Source organism: Protopterus annectens, chromosome 15.part0 (assembly GCF_019279795.1).
Source record: "Protopterus annectens isolate FY-2018-M chromosome 15.part0, PAN1.0, whole genome shotgun sequence".
NCBI lineage: Eukaryota > Metazoa > Chordata > Ceratodontiformes > Protopteridae > Protopterus > Protopterus annectens.
In genome coordinates, this window is record NC_056749.1 from 274361589 (window position 1) to 274377902 (window position 16314).

The following is a 16314-nucleotide window of genomic DNA, read 5'->3' on the forward strand; positions in this document are numbered from 1 at the left end:
TCGCCTCAGTACTGCATATACCTAAATGTGTACTCTTACTCAGTCTCTTTTACATTAAGTACTTAATTCTATCTGGTACACATTGCTGGGAGCAGGCATTCTACTATAAAGGCCTCGTTTCCATTACAATCTGGTTCTAAGCTTATTCTTTCACAGCTAACTCTGCTACATCTGAAAAGGCATTTGGAAGACTTCAGCTGCTAAACTGTGGCCCCTAATTTGCTACTGCTTGTTGTTTCTGAAGTTTGGATTTCTTTCTAAAGTTTTTAAATTATTTCAGACATTTTGCTTTTTCTGTTAAATGTAAAACAATACTTGCAACGTATTTATTCAGGATCTCTGCTGTTCATAGAGGAAATAAAGACATCCAGCAAAGAGGTGGATGGATTGTGTAAAAGAAGATATGTGACAGTCAGGCATGAGTGTCGAGGAAGGCAGGAGTCTGGCATTGAATCGAGAAAGATGGCGACAGTTAACACGATTCCCCGACCCCATGTAGAAAATGGGGAAAAGTGGGCTGATAATGATGATGATGCCTGTGGAAAAAGATTAATACATTTTTAAAAAGATGTTAGCTTTATAACATCATTAAACTCTGAAGTAGTATATAAGACACAAACGTTACCACATAGACACTCAGAGGCTGTAAACAGCCCTCACTTTTTATGGTTATGCCTTATAAATCTCCTGAGTATATAATATCTGTAGCATGCACTTTGCCCTACCTTTTGCCCTCCTTAATGGCATCTACTAGCCAAGCCACAGCACTGATGAACAGAAAGAAATGTTTAATCTATTATATTTATGCAAGTTTATTTGAAGTGAGCCATTTGATAAAATGCACATCCTGGAGAAGCATGGAAGTGGTAAGGATTTTGATTTTTGTACATGTTATTGCTTACTAATATGAATCTGTCCTTTATACAAGGTGGTGAGATCTTGAAGTTAGAATAAAAATAAACCATTTCTTTAACTGGTCATTCATCATTGCTCTTCCTTTAGATAACACTGTTCAAAAATCTTACAATCTATTCATTGATATACTTAACAGCTGAAAGAAAATAACATCTAACCATGCTCTCAGATTCTATAGTACCAGTAGAATCCTGCTACATAAAAGGGACCAGGCCTGGAAGGAATCTAAGAGCTCTTCAGCTCATGCAGTGGTTTAAGGGACTCTGTAATTCTGTAAAAAAAAAAAGAGTTAATTTAGACAAGAAACAAAGCTACAATGACCTACAAATCAACTTTAGACAAAATTCCCCAAAAATCTGGTCCACTATCAATCACATACTACATCCAGGCACACAAAAAAAATCCTACTCACTCTCCCAATAACCCTCTCCATGAAGTAGCAACCTGGTCCATCTCATATTTCAATTGAAAGAGTTGCAGCCCTCACTAAAGATATGTTTTCTCCATCCATTGACATAAACCAACCACCTCCTTCCAACTCCTCAAACTTCATTTGTTTTATTTGTTTAAGGAGATTTAGGTATATGGTCCTAATATTTGTAGGACTGTTTGATTTATGAGATCATGCAAAGGGATCACAGACACAACAATATTGCCACAAGGACAATAGCACTTGGGGGACGGTCTAGGAAGGCAGGAAGTTAGTTAGGAAGGGGAGCTCATGTAAAGGTTTAAAGCACATTCTCATTTTCAGTGAGACAGGCTCAGACAACTGACTCCAGCAGCAGACCTAAAGCCTTGCAGGATTCCACAGATTCCACAACACCTTTGGGACCTACTGAAATGTTAATATGCAGCATGATGGAGAAAGCACTGCATACAAATACATGAACATGGTAGAAGAAATGCATTGTCAGTTTTGAAAACAAGGGCTGATGAAGGGTGGGAGGTAGATTTGCCAGTACCAGTACCACAGCTATGAAGTTACATTTTTAGTTTAAAAAAGAAGGACATGTCAAGGTGCAGTGCAGGCACGCATGTGGCAACAAGTAGTTGGTACCAAATAGTGTTACAATGGCAGGACACCAAGCAAGCATTGCTGTAAGAAAGATGTTCCAAGGCTGGGGAGAATGGAGGTCAGGGGAGCAGATGAACATCAGCCCATTGGGTCAAGCATTTTACAAGGCTATGACAGAAATATGTAGTTCAGACTATGAACTGTGGCTGTTTCAGAGCACATACCTAATAGCATTTTGTGGGGCATTCTGGATATGCGCAGTAAATGTGACAACCCTCCATGGGTGCTAGAACCAAGGAATATTAAGCTAGGGGCTGATAGAGTATGGGTACATGTGATGAAGAGGAAAACAGACTAGTCAGGAAAAGGAATTTGGCAAAGGCTCAAGCCCCCAAGGGATACATGATGGGCTATAGCTAGATGGATTAGAAAATACCAGGTGATGCATCTGAGTGGTGATGCACCATTTTTGTGTAACAGAGATCATGCTCCCTTATCTAGTTACCAATTCAAGGCAGTCCTGCAAAGGCCACAGGGAGGTTGGGTCTTGACAATAGCAAATTAACAGTGCATTCTTTCAGAATAGGGACTGCTTCACATGCCCGTATAAAAAGGACATCAGAAATTGAGTTAATACACTTAGGTCAGCAGAGATCACAAGCTTACAGAAAATATATCAGATTTTGGTAACTAGGCAGTATTCTATTTTGTAGATGACATAAAGCAGCCAACAGAGGCATAGTTTCTGGGGCATTCTTTTGTCTAGTACACAGCCAGAGAGTTGGTGAAACTGCGAGAAATCTAGGTTTCAAAGAAGAAATATGGGTTTCCTGGCTGGGAAGGAGAGGAATGCAGTGGAGACACCAGCTGATGGCTTTGACAGAGCATTCTGAGTCATCATCTGAGCCAAGTGTAATTGCACTGTATATAGGGGGAAATGAAGTTACAAGTAGCCCATTGCTGTGCCTCAAAAGTAGAATTTGTCAATGGTTCAGGTAGATTAGACAAAAATGGATTACATAATGCTTGTGTGGTCAGATATAATTTGAAGGCTAGTCTGGTGAGGAGCAGATAGCATCAAGGTAGTAGAAAGGATTAGGAAGTTGATTAATGGATTCATTAGGCAACAGGTAAGCAAGCTTGTGGGTTGGGTAGTGTGCCACACTAATATTAATATCAGTTCACCAGAACTTTACAGAAGTGATGGAGTTCACTTCTCACATTTATGAACTCCATTATTTATAAGAAACCCTAAAAAAGGAATCAAAAGGTTTGAAGATGTGCTTGAGGGGAAAGATGACCTGTAAAATAAGCCAGCTTCCTGTAGTGGAAGGTTGGAAGCCTAAATTGCAAATGAGCGTGCTTGGCCTGGATAGGGGTGCAGGCTCAGGCAGCTAGTCCCTTCTTTTTTTTTTTTAATTTCTCCAAGTCTTTTGGGTTTCTAGTATCATGATGGGAATGGACACCATTCCTAAGTCAAAGTATAATTAAAGTTCATGAAATTAGTATTGTTTCAGTCTTTGATGTTAGCCAGAAGTGCTCTTTGCAGCACCCGCAATATGCCCTGTAATGACTCCTTCTGTAATTCGTAAGGTGTTACATGTATTGGTAAGTATGATTATAAATTCTTTTTTATAAGACCTGTTGTTCCTTCTACTGTTGGAACTGTCTGGGTATCCTTCTTCCACATTGCCCTTGTTTCTGCCTGCAAGTCCTGACATTTTATGACTTTGCGTCTCTCTGTACATAAGACACAGTAGTCACTGGGTGTAGCAATTTCGAAGATCAGTGCTACTTTTGTCTTCTTTTCATGGACTACTATATCTGGTTTTCTTGCATCTATTTTCTGAACTGTTGGTAATGGTTGGTGATCCCATTTGATATAAACTTTCTCATTTTCTATAATTCTTTATTTTGTGGCTCATGTTTCCAGTGTTTTTCAGCTACTTCAGTATTATAAGGTTTGCACAATCCCCAGTGCAACAGTCTTGCCACATTACCATGCCTTTCAGTATACAGTCTTTCTGCCATTAATATATCACAACCAGCAACAAGACGTGCAACTGTTTCTAATTCTGTTTTAGGAAACATACATTTATCTGCTTCTCCTACATGTTCAATGGACTTTGTAAACCAACGTGTATGTAGGCCACTGTATTTGGCTGCCAATATTAACCTTTCATCTTTTGGTTTAAATTCACCTCTCATTAACCATTCCTGTATTCAATCCTGATCAACATGAGGTTGTTCCAAGAGTTTTCTATACTTGCAATTGTATTTATGCATTTTCCACATTTCTTACCTTCTCATTTGATCCTTCACCTAATATTCTTTCTTTTGTTTTTGGCACATTCATTTGCTACCTGATTTTTATCTACTTCTGCTTTGAGCTAAAGTCTCACTTGACACTGATATTCTTCTGCTAAACTAAGCAGGGAAGTGCTTGGCCTGGGTAAAGGTGCAGGCTCAGACAGCCAGTCCCTTCTGTCTGGGCCACCCCATGGTGTAGCAAGCAGGCTGGAACGCACAGCCTGTGGTCACAGAAGTGTCAGATCCCTTTTAGTCACTGGTATTTGGCTGAATGGTGTTTGGTTATAGATCCCTTCAGCCATTGGTGTTGGTTAAGCATTTACAGGGATTGCGGTGGCATTTTATGGCCGTTTCATTTTTACTTCCTTCCAAGTTCTGCCCTTTACACACCTCTGAATAGTCTTGGTTTGCATCAATTCAGTCTAATTAGCATTGACTTCTGATATGGCTCTGATATGATATATAATTCAATCTGATTGACATAATAAATACCTGGATGTTGCCATTATTAAGTGACTTTAATCCTTAGATCATCCCAGTGATTTGTTAAAAAAGCACAATTTTTATAAGGAACAGACTGAAAATATGAGGCAAAAATCTGGACATTCTGTGAAAATCTGTACAGTTGAGAGGTAGACTGTTACTCATAAAATCTGTGGTTTTCTGGCAAATCACTGAAGACCGAAGTCACTAAATGATATACATGTGAGTTTCATACTTCATATCTTTCAGAAAAATGCATGCTACTCTAGCAAATTTTAAGTTTATAAGAGCAATGTTTAAACTCTGTCCCTATTTTTGGATCTTTGTTCCCCCATTATTTTAGCTTTGTCCAGAATTCTTGCGCTAAGAGGTTGAGAACAATGCTTCCGAGAGGTTCATAAAGATCACCGGTTTCAGGGGCAGAATAGGCTACAAGAGCCCACCCTATATGGTCTTACTTTTTTTTTTTTTAGAAAAATAAGACACTGCTAACCTTGCCTTGGTTAGTAGAATTAAGTTATTCATTTTGTGGCAAAACCAAAAATCTGATAAAAAGATGAAACGACATTTTGAGACTGTAAATCTGAGATTTTCTTGAAAAACTTGGGCAGTAGAAAACTAGCAGAACCTTTTTTAAAAAAAATAGTTTTGATGCGCAGTACTGTACTCACTCGGTCTGTTGCATGCTCCTATACAAAGCTGCCTGCAATTACTATGTCTATATGCAATCTGTAGGGGTCGGTATTTTCAAACTTATACTTTGTTTTAGACGTTTCAGTCTGTACAAGATTGTCCCTTTCAGCTCTACGTATGTGACGTCATTATTTGCGTCGGGAAGCGTGAGGTGGTCCTTTTTTTCTGGTGATCCAGCCATGGTGAGCAAGTATAAACTGTTCTGTAAATAGTGATCTTTATCCATCAGTTGTCGATCAATTCTTTCTGGTGTATTTTTCGGATAGAATTAAGTCCCGGTGTTGCGGGGATTATTTGTACAGTGTATTGATTGAAAAGTTTCTGTTGAAGTGGAGAAAACGCTTTAATAAAAATGTCTAGTTTGTGGGCTGTACGAGTTTACTTGTTCCCTGAAAGTGCTGTGCTAACTGTGAATCTTGGTATTGGCCAAGACTTCATTGTCCCCGTTAGAGTTCGGGGAACCAAAACTAGGTACACATCGCGGCACTCCTTGATCGAACTTGCCGGTATGATCCATGGAGTTGAAGGGAAATGGATTTATTAAGTTGTAGGCTATGAGGCCTTCTTAGGTTGAAAGCTGATCTTTTAGACTGAGGAGGGGGGTTTAAGGTATTCTTGATCTGTCATTTGTGTTGTTTTAGTAGGTGGGTGGTTGATTTTTAGGCGTTTGCACAAAATGTCAGTGGGGAAAAAGTCATTGTAGAACTAAAGCAAAGACAATTGTACAATGTTGTTTTCAGAAAGTGCTTCCGAGACCAGGCAGTACACGTATGTGGTAGTATTGTATGGCTTTCAGGGGCGACTTTTGATACTGCATGTTTAAATTATTTGCTTAAAGTGACACAATAGGAAGATTAATGCTGGGGTAGTCAATCCCAGGATTATGACCATGTCTACTGAGCAGTAGGCTGTTTCAAATGCATATCAGAACCAATTTGCGTATCTGTATAAGGTTCATAGGCAAGTAAGTACTAGGTTAGCTGCTGTGGACCGATTTAAGCCTATCCAAATTCCCCTTTCAAATCTAAGTGTTGCCCTAATACAGGTGGAGATATCCAGACATGCTTCAGAAGTGATCCGTTTATTGCAATTCGCCCAGTTTATTAGTGTCAGCATCATATTACCAGGATTGCATTTTTGTATGATATATGAATGCAGATGTAAGTTTATTAAAAGTTTTGTGCATTTCCACACTGATTAGAAAAGTACTCCTGCAAGCAATGTTGCTGCAAGTAATTGAGCAGTCCTGGTATCAGGGATGTGCCAGACTTCTGCAGCCGTCACTAAATAACTTTTAAAATTAAGGCATTAAGGGAAAAGGCGTTCCTTTGTGTGCTTTTGGAAGCTTGCACTGTGCATGTCCAGTTACAATTAAAATGTTGGTACTTTTATAGCCTGTAACAGGTGTGTTGGGTACTTGTAGAAGTAACTGCAGTTTAAAAGTTGTAGTATGGCTACTAGTTTCATTACATACGAGTGTGATTGTATTGTTGGGGTTTGTCCATATTTATATCAATTTTTTTTAAGTTATATAAATGTATTTTGTGTTCATAAAAATTGTAAATTTCGTTGTTGACATTAGTGCTGGCCATGTTGATTTATTGTGTGTGTTATTAGATGGACTCTCAGACTGTAGGTATGGAGTTGTGCAAAGTTTGCCGTTTTGCATTCTATGACATATTACATTTTTGGTATAACCTTGTGGCAAAAAGTGATCTCACACTTTTTTTTTTTTTTTTTTTTTTTTTTGTTCACTGATGTCATTGCATCTGAGATGTAGTCCTTGTAGTTCTGTGTATTGGTGCTGTACTGCTTTCCATCATGATCAGTAGTGTTGATATGATTTCTAGCATATTTTATGGGCATTAAAAGATCTGAATGCTGTAAACTGTGACTAGTCTGTAAACTACATGAAGTCAGTGAATGTGTAAGGGTTTGGTGTATAATAGCTTTGTGTGCGCAAGGCTGCTGGAAATGTGGGGGGAAAACTACTACTTTGTGTATGATGCATTATATGTTGGTTTATACTTGAAATTGTTTTAAGGTAGGTAAGACTGGACCCGGCACTCTTACAGATACAATTCTTTTACTTGATAGATAGAGAAAAATTTTGGTTGAAAAAAATGCGTATAGAAAACTGTAAATATATACCAGAATAGGGCATAGATTCAAATGGTAAATGATACAATCGCAAATTTTAGTAGTGGTTTTATGATGCTGTCAGTATTAAACACCATTGTTGGGCAGAAGTACCATGCTTTTGGGAGATTTTGCTGCATGTGGTTTTGTAAGTTGACGTTCATTTTAAAACTTGGTTTAGGAAATATTGCAGCTTTGTTTATAGCAATTTATTTATACTAGATGATAAAATGTGTAGCAGAGACTCCAAAGTAAAGAATAACAAAATGAAATGAATAGCTTGTAAAAAGTGCCTTAATGGTTCTGTTGTATAATGTCTGTGGTTTGGCACTGTGTGTGTATCCCTTGGCTGTAGATGATGTGTCAGCTGTTGAAGTGACACCCCGACCCCATATGCAAAACTGGTTGTGGATGGATACAAGCATGTTGTTGTACGTACGTCTGTTACTTTTTCTGTATGTGTGTTTAAGGTAGCATATACACATATACCTGTGCAGCTTTGTGTGATTCTCTAAACTGTGGTCTAGACAGAAAAGGAAGTCTATATGGTGGAACTCTGACATAAATTATATTACAATAAAGACAAATCTCATAACTTTAAAACTGTTTTCTGAATGCAGTAAGCTTTCTCTTGAGGAGTATTGTCAAGGACTGCAAAACTGGTTATTAATTCAGGGTAGCCACCCATATTTGAAACCTGCAAGGATTTTTAAGCTTCATTAGGAAACTTCTGAGTAGCACCCATTCCTGTTTTGCACTGAACTCCAATGACGTGCCATTCCAAGTTAGAAACCATTGCCAATGTTTAGGTTTACAAATTTACCACAAAATTTTTTTCCTCCAACATGCCCCTTCCTGTGTCAAGTTTTTCTGTTAATATTCGGTCTATAATAACCTTGGGTTAAGTCACAGCAATATTATCAGTAACTAAAAACGTGTTCATTGTGGCAAGCAAGCCCTACGCAAAGCTTTTAGTACTGTTTGAATTGGACTTCCCCACAAAGATGGCCCCCACATCTGAGCCCAGTAATTACAGGTTTATTAGCGTTACTGGCATTGTTTGTCAAGATGTGGCGTACACTTTTGTCAAATTAATGATAGCATGGTGATATCCAACCTCTTTATTTTAATGGTCTGGATTAAATCAGGTCTTCTCAGTGTAGTCAGTTCTTTTGATAAGATCCCAGAAGCTTAGATGAGGGCCAGACTGCTCACATTGTCTGCCTTTATGTCGTTAAGACCTTCGACATCCCTCATGCTGGTGTCATAAGCACAAACTGTATTTATACAGTAGTTAAATTTGAAAGATCTTCTTTAGTTCCAGAGATGTTACTGTAATAGTGTTCCCCAAAGATAAATTTTTGTTCTTTTCTTATTTGACATGCTTCTTAGAACTGAAATTGGGCGCACGTTCTTTGGCCAAGGGCAACTTTGCAGATCGACAAATTGAGTGCAGTTTTCTCTCTCTGGTATTTTATGTTCTTCAGAAAGGCTTGGGATCAGTCTTTGCACTTCTTGACATACAGTGATCCCATGAAATCAGTTGTTTTTGGGAAAGCCTTGACATACAGTGATCCCATGAAATCAGTTGCTTTAGGGAAAGCCACTAACCCCTTCTGATATCTTATTGCTGGCATTCCCCCTCAAAACAACCTTTGCTTTGTAGGTATCTAGTTGGACCAGGATGTGGACTGGAACTGTTTGTGCAATTTTGAGATCGTAGGCAGGTGTAAAATGAAATGGAATCTGGTCAAGTTTGGGTAGCCCTGTTATATTTCAGTTAGCTATTTTGTGAGTGCTATGGGATAATCGTGTTATGCTATTTGCATTGTTTTAAACTGTATGTTGTCTTTGCAGATACCCTTTATTAGGTGGGTTCTATCACCATGTAAAACATGTGCCTTTTAATTTCCTGGAGACTTTGCACTGACTGTTTTTGGAATGTGTCTCAGATGGGATGGGGGAGGGTCTAGTAGAAATAGTGCAATGTATGCGTTTTATTTTCTTCACTACTACTACGTCTACTGAATAGTGCTTATGGAATTGTATTTTGATTGAAAATGTGTTGTAGTCCTATGATTGTAGACACAAGGTGTGTGTGTGTGTGACACCTTTTTTTTTTTTTTTTTTTACAAGTGGATTTTTTTTTTTTTTCTTTTTGCGTGTTTTGGGACTTTGCCCATACACAGGGGAGACGCAGTGGTTTAGCAAGTTTGCACACCTGGTAAGATTAGTGAGAGGACTACCTAAATGTCTACATGAAGTTGTGAGTTTTATGGGTGTAGGATGGAGAGCAATGTATGAGTGAACTCTGTATTGAGAAGGCACCAGTACTGGCTGGCTGTGGCTTGGCAGTGTCTTGTTGTAGCATTTTATGCACTCTATCTTATTAAATGAAAGTAGTTTGCTTTGTGCATTGTATAGGTATGTATAATTATTTTTGATGCTTATTACACAGTTGATTTAATTCCGGTAACAAAAATGTATTTTTTTCTTGCAGGCCCGTGGTCCAAAGAAGCACTTGAAGCGTGTTGCGGCACCAAAACATTGGATGCTGGATAAACTGACGGGTGTATTTGTAAGTATATTCTATGTTAAAAAGCATGCTTCAGTTTTAATAGTGGTAAAAAAAGAGGTTGTAGCAGTTGCCAAAGCTTTCTCTCACTTGAGTGTGATGAGACTCATGTGCTGTAGGAACAGGGTGAGAATGCTGCAATCTGTTAATCAGTGAGTATGCTTCAGCTTTGGGACTGTTGGCTTTTCCTTTGTCATTTGCTTTGGGTGGGTAGGTAAAGTGGTTATGATGGGGGTTTGTTATAACTTCTGTGTAGACTTTTGCAGTACAAAATTAAAAGCAGCACTGTGTTAATGAGGCCATGTGCAGTTTTGTGGAGGGGTGTTGTTTGCAGAAGTAAAGTAATAAAAGTTTTGATATTCTGGGTATTTTACAAGGCTTTGCTTCTGTTTTATTCATGGTGAGTCTATCTTTAATAATAATTCACTCGGTGACACACACACCCTGGTCCAGCCCGCGTTCTTTCCTTGAAGTCCTTTTGTAGGTCTGGACTGTGCTTGTTCCCCATAGTTAGCAGCCTGTACTCTCCTTGTCAGTCTTTGTCACATGTTCTGATTTAGCGTGAAGATCTTCAGTTGATTGTCTCCCATGTTGCACCCTTCAAGGTGTTCCCCCACCCCAGTGCTACTACTGCAGTAGCTTGATGTCCCTATATTTTTCTGGCTTATAGAACTGCATGTATTACTTGGCATGTGTGGCTTGATTAAGACTTGGAAGAGTTGGGGGCATTGTCTATTTGAGTCTGGGAGCAGTCTGTTGACCATCTGTTACCAACGTAGTTAGAATTATATTCTGTCTGGTACAGTCGTGCACCATTTAGCTCAACTCTGTCATAGTCTAGGATCTCTCAGCTTCTTTCTCTCCACCCTGGAGTTTAAAATGTCCTGGTCTGTGTGGTAGATTCAGATACCCTGTGACTGTAATCCTCTTTTCTGCCATTTCTTATTCTTTTTTTGATCCAGTTTCTCATCCTTTTCCTTGTGTTTTGGAGGAGATAAACCGAATAAATCCATCATAATTCCCATTTTCCCTTTACCACTGTTCTTTATATTGTGAAACTGCTTGCATTGTACCGTAATCATGCCCAGTGGATGTTTGTTATATTTTCGTTGCTGCATTTGGTTGTATTGAATAACTTTCAGGTAATGGATGTTTATTTTGTTAGGCACCACGTCCTTCAACTGGTCCACATAAACTCCGAGAATGCTTGCCTCTCATAATCTTCCTCAGGAATCGCCTCAAGTATGCCCTAACTGGTGACGAGGTGAAGAAGATATGCATGCAGAGGTTCATAAAGGTTGATGGTAAGGTCCGCACCGACATCACCTATCCTTCTGGTTTCATGGGTAAGTATTAAGAGACTCTAGTTTGCTTTTTTTTTTTTTTTTTCCTGACATGAAATGTTTGCATGTTACATTTAGATGAAGATGGGCCCTAAGAGCAGACCTTACAGCTGTCTGCTGCTGCTTACCTTGTGGAAGAGCACAATGGGCATTCGCATGGATCAGTTGATGCTTCGCATGTTCAGTAGGTTGTTTTAAAATGTGTCCATCTGGATATTGAACTGCAAGGGTTAGGGATGGATGTCATTTAATTTCAGAAGCTATTTCTGGAGTGGGTCACCGTTGGCATGCAGTGTTTCGTCACACTGATTTTTTTTTTTTTTTTTTTTTGCTTTTCGGATGACTAGGCCTTAGATGTTTGTTTTTAGCTGCAGTTAAAGAAATGTAGAGTATGATTAATGTGACAGAACTTTACTAAGTGGGTGCTTTGACTTCCATTGATACTTATAGATGTTTATTTGTGTAATTTAGTACTGGAGTAGTTTGTGTCCCACATGAGAGTCGTCGTGATGGTGTAGCCAAGCTGAATTTGTCACTAGTTCATGTTTTTAAATTAGCACTGCTTGTAGCATAGTGGGGGCGGTGTTGCCAAGAGGTAGAACTCCCTTTACTGTATTGTTTTGACTTCAGTACTAGTTGTTTGAGAATTTTTCTTTTCCATTGAAAAATGTAAAGGAAAGTATTTGTGTAATTATGCTCTTATTTTGAATGCATTTTAAAGTATGCATACTGGGGTTTTGGTATTCGAGTAGATTTGTCCAAGTCGATCTTGAATTCTTCTCGCAGATTTGCACTCTCTCTTGTCCATTTTGTGATCAGGTTGAATTTGTGTCTTTCGGCTTTTCCCGGTTAGGTGTTGCCACAGCGGAACTCCGGTCCGCTAATGATTGGCAGTAGATTTTTACATGCCAAGTTGCCGGTCCTGACGCACAACCTTCAACGAAGGTACGCCCATTCACGCATGTCTCCACACAGAAGATGCTCTAGCTGAGAATCGAACAGGACAATGTCTTGCTGTGAGGCGACAACGCTATTGTGGCACATGAATGCTCTTGCATAATAGAAATTGGTGATGTTGCTTTACAGATCTTGGTCGTCTCTCTTGGGGAGTTTAAGAATGTCTGAAAATGCAGTGCTTTGTGTCCTATACTTTTCTACATTAAAGCTTTGGTTACATGAACTTCTGAAATATCGGGGACTAGGAAGCTCTCAAAATACAGCTTTGCTCTGCAGATTCACTTGCTAGCATGCATGAAATCAGTTTGTCTTTGCACTTAACCTATCAGCTTTTTAGCAGGCGATTCATTTTTGTTGGCGTTTTAGACATGATGGGAGTTTTGTAGCCTTCACCACCCTAAAAAAAACTTCCCTAGGTTGAAATAGTTTTTCTTGGGTGGTATTTGGGCAGTACTAAATGTTTGTCTTTTATTAACTGTGTTGGTCCCACTGGGCTTGTGACCTCTCTTGAGGGGAATTGCAACATTGTATTTGTGGTGCTAGGGGAAGTTTGGTCATGGCTTGAGATTTTACATTCACCTGAGTTTAGAGCTTGGCTTAGTGTTTTCATTTGAAGGACAATGCACACAGGAATGCAGCCACCCTAAACATGTCATGTTTATTCAGGATAATCATCTTGTCTTTACTGGCAGTTCATGATACTGGCTGCTGGGCTGAACCCCTTGCGGCCATAAAAGCATGATTAAAATGCCGTTTGTGTGCATTTGTTTACTCCTTTTTAAATGGTCAACTCTCCTACTTTGTGTATCGTAACTCCCAGAAATGCTCCAAGTTCCAGGTACTGCTTTGAAAAAGTGATCTGTTTACTCAGCTAGTTTGTCTTCTAAAACACTCAGCATTATGTCTATATCAAATGACTTGTCTTCTTACATGTCCTATTTTGTTTTGACAGCAGTGGAAATGCTGCTGTATAGAGCAGTGAGTAGCCTTGTGTCTCTTAATTACACCATTGTAGGGATGACTGCACTGGAAGATGCTCTTCTGTGCAATTTTGCTTATGTCTGTACCATGCTTCTACTTAAAATGTCTCCCTTTTATAAAGGGACATAAATGTGTGCACATACGCGCACACTAATTATATAAGGTTAAATACGCCTCACAGCAAGAGGTTCTCCTGTTCGATTCTCTGCTTCTGTGTGGAGTCTGCATGTCCTCCCCGCGGTCGAGTGACATTAAAGACATGCAGGTAGGTGTAAGCGTGAATGGGCATGCCTTTGTTGAAGGTTGGGTGTCAGGCTAGCAACTTGGCACCGTAAAAATCCACTGCCATTCATGAGCGGACTGGAGGTCCGCTGTGGCGACCCCTAACTGGGAAAAGCCGAATAAGGTTAAACACAGTTCTTTTTCTTAAGCCCGACTCTAGGATTTTTTGGTTTTGCTTTTCATCATCCCAGTTTTGGTGTAAGGCAGTTGAGTTCCTGTGATGAATGTTATAGCCTAAAAGCTGAAAGTCATGCACTGAACATTAAAAAAATCTCTCTCTGATTGTGACAAGGTTGACGTGGTGTTAAGCGCAGAGAGTGAGAAAGCCTGTTTAGCTTTTGTCTGCCTCCTGTAGCAACACGTTTCATTTGAACAGAAACCTTCACAAACTGATCTTCTATATGTAAAGTTGGACATGTGCTCAAGTTTCTTCTGTAAATATAGAAGAGAATTATGACATGAGGATAATATGCAGTTGTAACCCAAGTCATGTACGTGCATTAAAAAGAGAATCTGATAACCAGAAACATAAATTGCTAATTGGGTGTGTTTACAGTCCTTCCTTGAGTTTGCTGGTGGATAGTTGGAAAACTGCCATACTGATAGATGTACTTCATCCGAGGACTGTTCATTGCCAACTTATTAGCACATCCTAGACGTTTTGCCATAATTGCATACATTTTTGTCTGTGGTTGACAACAGATTTGTTGTGCAGCATGTCATTGTACTGATGTGACATGGTGTATTTCAGACTGGAGAGGCACCCCACTGCTCTGGTGTAGATGTCTGAACATGATCACTTCCTGTTGCATCAAAACAAGTAAAATTGATTCAGTAGCAAGTCAGCACAGTAAAAGATCTCCCCTGAATGGTTTGATCAATGTTTTTTGTAAAGTTTCTCGCATTATGATAGCTTTATGCAGCCATGTAAAAGCAGTCTTCTTTCAGAAGTAATAATCTCAAAGTTCTTCATCATATTTGGGTGCTCTTCATTGAAGAGAGAGTTCTGGGTTCCTTGGCTATTTTTACAGTGCCTGAACTACTGTTCTCCATCGCCCTGATTGTCTGTCTGTTTCAGGGGTGAGGGGTAGCTGGAGCTTATCCAGGTGCTGTCTCTGAGCAGTGTATATGTGGATAGCTCATACTACCAGTATATGTTTCTGTAGGTAGTCAAGATGATTGCCAGTTCCCTTATCTCATTTCTTTGGTATTTGTAACTGGAGTACCTGTAATATTGGGTTGTTCACCTCTGGAATGCACCCAAGATGGTTCTTAACTTTTTTGATGCAATAGCTCAGTAAGAAAGTATTAAAGTCATTGTGTTGCTTACTGTGCAAAAGTTCAACAGTTCTAATTTAAAACTCTAATTTCAGTGAAGGGATATGAAGAATAGCTACAGTTACTGATGTGTAAAAGGCAGCATCTGTCTTCCTCCTGACTCTTTGTTGTGAAACTTTACAGCTGGCTACCCTATTTCTGCCCCAGATTGAAACTAAAATTGCTATTCTAACCATGGGAAATTCAGTGCAGCACTAAGTTGAATTTGTATCCCATTGTTTTGTAGCATGGCCTCTTAGCAAGCGTATAAATCCGTGTATGTGTGTGTAATATATGTACGTGTATATCTACATGAAGGGGCATGCATATGTTCCACAAAAACAGTTCATATGGTTGCAAAAATGGTCAGGCACTAGTTGTAAGGTGGTGGTCTACAAAATACATTAAGGACTGCTGTTCCACCCTTTCAGTGCGGCTGAAAACAATGTTTGCCATCACCTGTTGTATTTTAACCATGGTGTGTTGAAATGGGGAAATGCGTTTTAGATAGTATTTTTAATTTTATTGTAGTGACAAATTTAATTTTAATGTAGTGACAAATTAATTTTAAGTATTTTTAGGTCATTATTGAAGTATGTGTAAACTATATTACAGAGCCCTCCGTATGGAAACTGTGTAATGATGTCAGATTGTGGCAGTGAAATATTTATCTGGTACCTATTTATAAAAGGCTCTTTTTTTTTTTTTTTTTTTTGTCCCCATTTTGAGATTTCGTTATGAAACTTTCATGGTTTACCAACAGTGTTCAGATACAGAATCACGGAAGATTGCTGTTGTTACTGTGGCTGTGAAGGCATGTGAAACACTGCCGTTGGTGTATCAAATGTCATACAAGCTGCCACTTTGTGGTTTCATTTTGAAATTTTGTGTTCAGTTAGAAAACTCAATCAAGACTGCTATTTTTTGTGGGGATTTCATTGCAGCTCCATTCTAAATTTGACCCACCTGCATCAAAATATTTAGCTATATGCTTTTTGTGCTGATGGAAAAATGTTTATTTGCTTCTGATTTTTATGGGAGCATAGTATGGGTATATTGTGGATGTTGATTGAACAGAGATCTAATGACCACTGACATAGAATTGGCCTGTCTTGCACACAGGTAATACAAACAGAACATCTCATAATTTTAAAAAAAGGTCTTGAATTTCAAGAATGACGTTCTGCCCCAGGGTTTCTGGGTATCTGTAGCTTTATTTATACAGCAGCACACTGCCTTTGTTATTTCATAAAGTTTAAGAATCATAAGCGTCACACAAACAGTGGTGTTTTGATATGTAA

The 16314-nt window shown here is 39.0% G+C and overlaps 1 protein-coding gene across 1 annotated transcript in view; it reads left to right on the forward strand.

The window, feature by feature from the left end:
* Positions 1–5420: 5420 nt before the first annotated feature.
* Positions 5421–16314, forward strand: part of RPS4X (ribosomal protein S4 X-linked) — a 69120-nt gene continuing 58226 nt past the window's right edge. Inside the window, exons 1-3 of the mRNA XM_044057039.1 lie at positions 5421–5601; positions 10059–10136; positions 11299–11479. Of these exons, the coding sequence (XP_043912974.1) occupies positions 5449–5601; positions 10059–10136; positions 11299–11479 (412 nt within the window). The 5' untranslated portion in view covers positions 5421–5448. The remainder of the gene's footprint in view (positions 5602–10058; positions 10137–11298; positions 11480–16314) is intronic.